Source organism: Sprattus sprattus, assembly GCF_963457725.1.
Source record: "Sprattus sprattus genome assembly, chromosome: 9".
NCBI classification, from domain to species: Eukaryota; Metazoa; Chordata; class Actinopteri; order Clupeiformes; family Clupeidae; genus Sprattus; species Sprattus sprattus.
This window is the reverse complement of record NC_137928.1, coordinates 738,064-740,257: the sequence shown is the minus strand read 5'-3', so window position 1 is coordinate 740,257 and position 2,194 is coordinate 738,064. Positions and strand designations below refer to the sequence as shown.

The 2,194-nt window shown below is 46.1% G+C and overlaps 1 protein-coding gene across 1 annotated transcript in view; it reads right to left on the bottom strand.

The window, feature by feature from the left end:
- Positions 1 to 268: 268 nt before the first annotated feature.
- The window catches only part of ctsc (cathepsin C), a 13,585-nt gene continuing 11,659 nt past the window's right edge, over positions 269 to 2,194 (bottom strand). Inside the window, exon 9 of the mRNA XM_080844712.1 lies at positions 269 to 1,276. Coding sequence (XP_080700838.1) covers positions 1,056 to 1,276 — 221 coding nt within the window. The 3' untranslated portion in view covers positions 269 to 1,055. The remainder of the gene's footprint in view (positions 1,277 to 2,194) is intronic.

Genomic DNA, 2,194 nt, shown 5'->3' with positions numbered 1-2,194 from the left:
TGTGTGACAGTGTGTATGTGTGTGTGTGTCCATGTGGCTTGTGTTTACAATGTTCAGCTCACTGGTTCTATGAAATGTTCATCACATGATAGACCCACATGACTACAGAGAGGTGGAATAGTGTGTGTGTGTGTGTGAGAGAGTGAGAGGCAGTGAACGTACAGTAAAGGTTATGCAAGCTGTGTCTGAAACCGAGCATGTATAAAGTAAAACAGACTCCGATTGTGTGTGTGTGTGTGAGAGTGAGAAAGAGAGCAATGAAATCTGGTCAGAGTAAAAGAAAATCTTTATTTAGGATTTTTTCTCATTAAGAAATACACAGCGAAAAGCACATAATCTGTCCAGCAATTACAGTTCCTTACACTGTGTGTGTGTGAGCGCTTCCCTTGTCATCCATGTTTGTCCCTTACTCACTGTCCCTTTATAGACACACACACACACACACACACACACACACACACACACACACGTGGTGATTCAAAAGAAGCTTTGATTTCCTGAGTTTTAAGGAGTCACATGGCAGCATTTGTATAGTATATTCTCGCTACTTTTAACTGGCTTACACACACACACACACACATTTTCACTATTCATTAAAAGCTCTGTGAGCATGTTTGTGTGACATTGTCAAGTACAAGGCTGTTTTAAGAGAATCAGCTGTGTCAGTACCTGTGTGGTGTGTATGCAAGTGCATACGTGCATGTTTGTGTCAAGTACGTGTTAGAGGGTGTGTGTCCAAGCGAGTGTGTGTTTGTGTGCATGTTCGGGTGCATGTGCATATAAGCAAGTGTGTTTGTGCGTGTGTGTGTGCGTATGAGTGTGTGTGCTCGTGTTCCGGTGTGTGTTTGCGCAGGCGTGTAAGAGTGTGTGTGCGTGTGTTTGGGTGTGTGTTCGTGCGCAGACGTGTAAGCAAGTGTGGGTGTGCCGTGTTCGGGTGTGCCGTGTTCGGGTGTGTGTGTGAGCGTGCGTCTAAGCGAGTGTGTGGTGGGGTGCGTCTCAACGAGTGTGTGTGTGCGCGTGCGTGTAAGCGATTGTGTGTGTGTGTGTGTGTGCACCTACAGGGGTGTGATGGGCTTGGCTGCCACGGCGATGCTCTCAATAGAACACTCGTCGGAGCCGCGGCGGATGCGGAAGAAGCCCCCCTCCCCCCAGCCCTCCCCCCAGCTGTTCTTCACCAACCAGAACTTCTGACCCGTCTTGTGACAGCGGCCGTAGCCAACCAGCAGCACCGCGTGATTGGTCAGCTCGAAGGGGTTGAAGCCGTCCACAGACACACCTGGAAGAAGAGAGGTGTGAGTTGAGGAGGAGGAGGAGCGTGTTGTTTAAGTCCTTACCAGTGGCGGTTCTACGGGGGGGCATGGGGGGGCAGCTGCCACCCTAAAAAATGATCTTGCCACCCCAGTTGCCACCCCAATAGCCACCCTATTTTAATATATTTTATTTATCAAAATCCATTTTTGAAATTCAATGATCTATCCACAGAAACTCAGCCCTCATCTCCTTTCTGTCTATCGTTATTGACTCTTTAAAATACCCCCCCCCCCCCCCCCCTCCCCTCCGGAATTCTGAAATGGTTTCACCCCAGGAGAGACTTTATTCTCATTTCGTCGTAAATGTCACGGACTCGACGTCTTCTTGCCTGATGAGAAGTGCGGTGCAGTGCTGACTGGTTGGTCAAAATTGTTTTCCCCTGATAGACTAACACAGTCCTGTCCTTTCTATATTAAATGCATTTTGGTTCCCAATTGAATTAAACCCGAACCCAATTCCTAAACCCAGCTGTCTTTATCGATATTTGAATGTTGGTTAGCACGCTAGTCATGCTCCGCTAGCATAGAAACTATAGAACGTCTAGTTACTGCTAGCTTTCTATCGGTTAAATTGTGTGCTAGTGTCACTAGCAGGTAGTAAGTCATATTTTCCCTACCTATATTGTTAATTAAGTAATATTTCTTTATCGTTTCATTAAAATGTGCTGGCGGGGTCTGATTAGCTTTTGTTGGAGGGAGGGATGGTAGCACTAGCTCCCCTGTGCTACTCAGAAAGATAAACAAGTGCTAGTAGTGGCATGGTAGTTTAATGTGAAGTGCTGACTTTATTACCTAGCGATCTGGAAACTGTTTACTGGTTATTCTAACTTGGTTAAATAAAATAAAACTGACTGGACTTGACTTGGTTTTAATCATCTACTAAT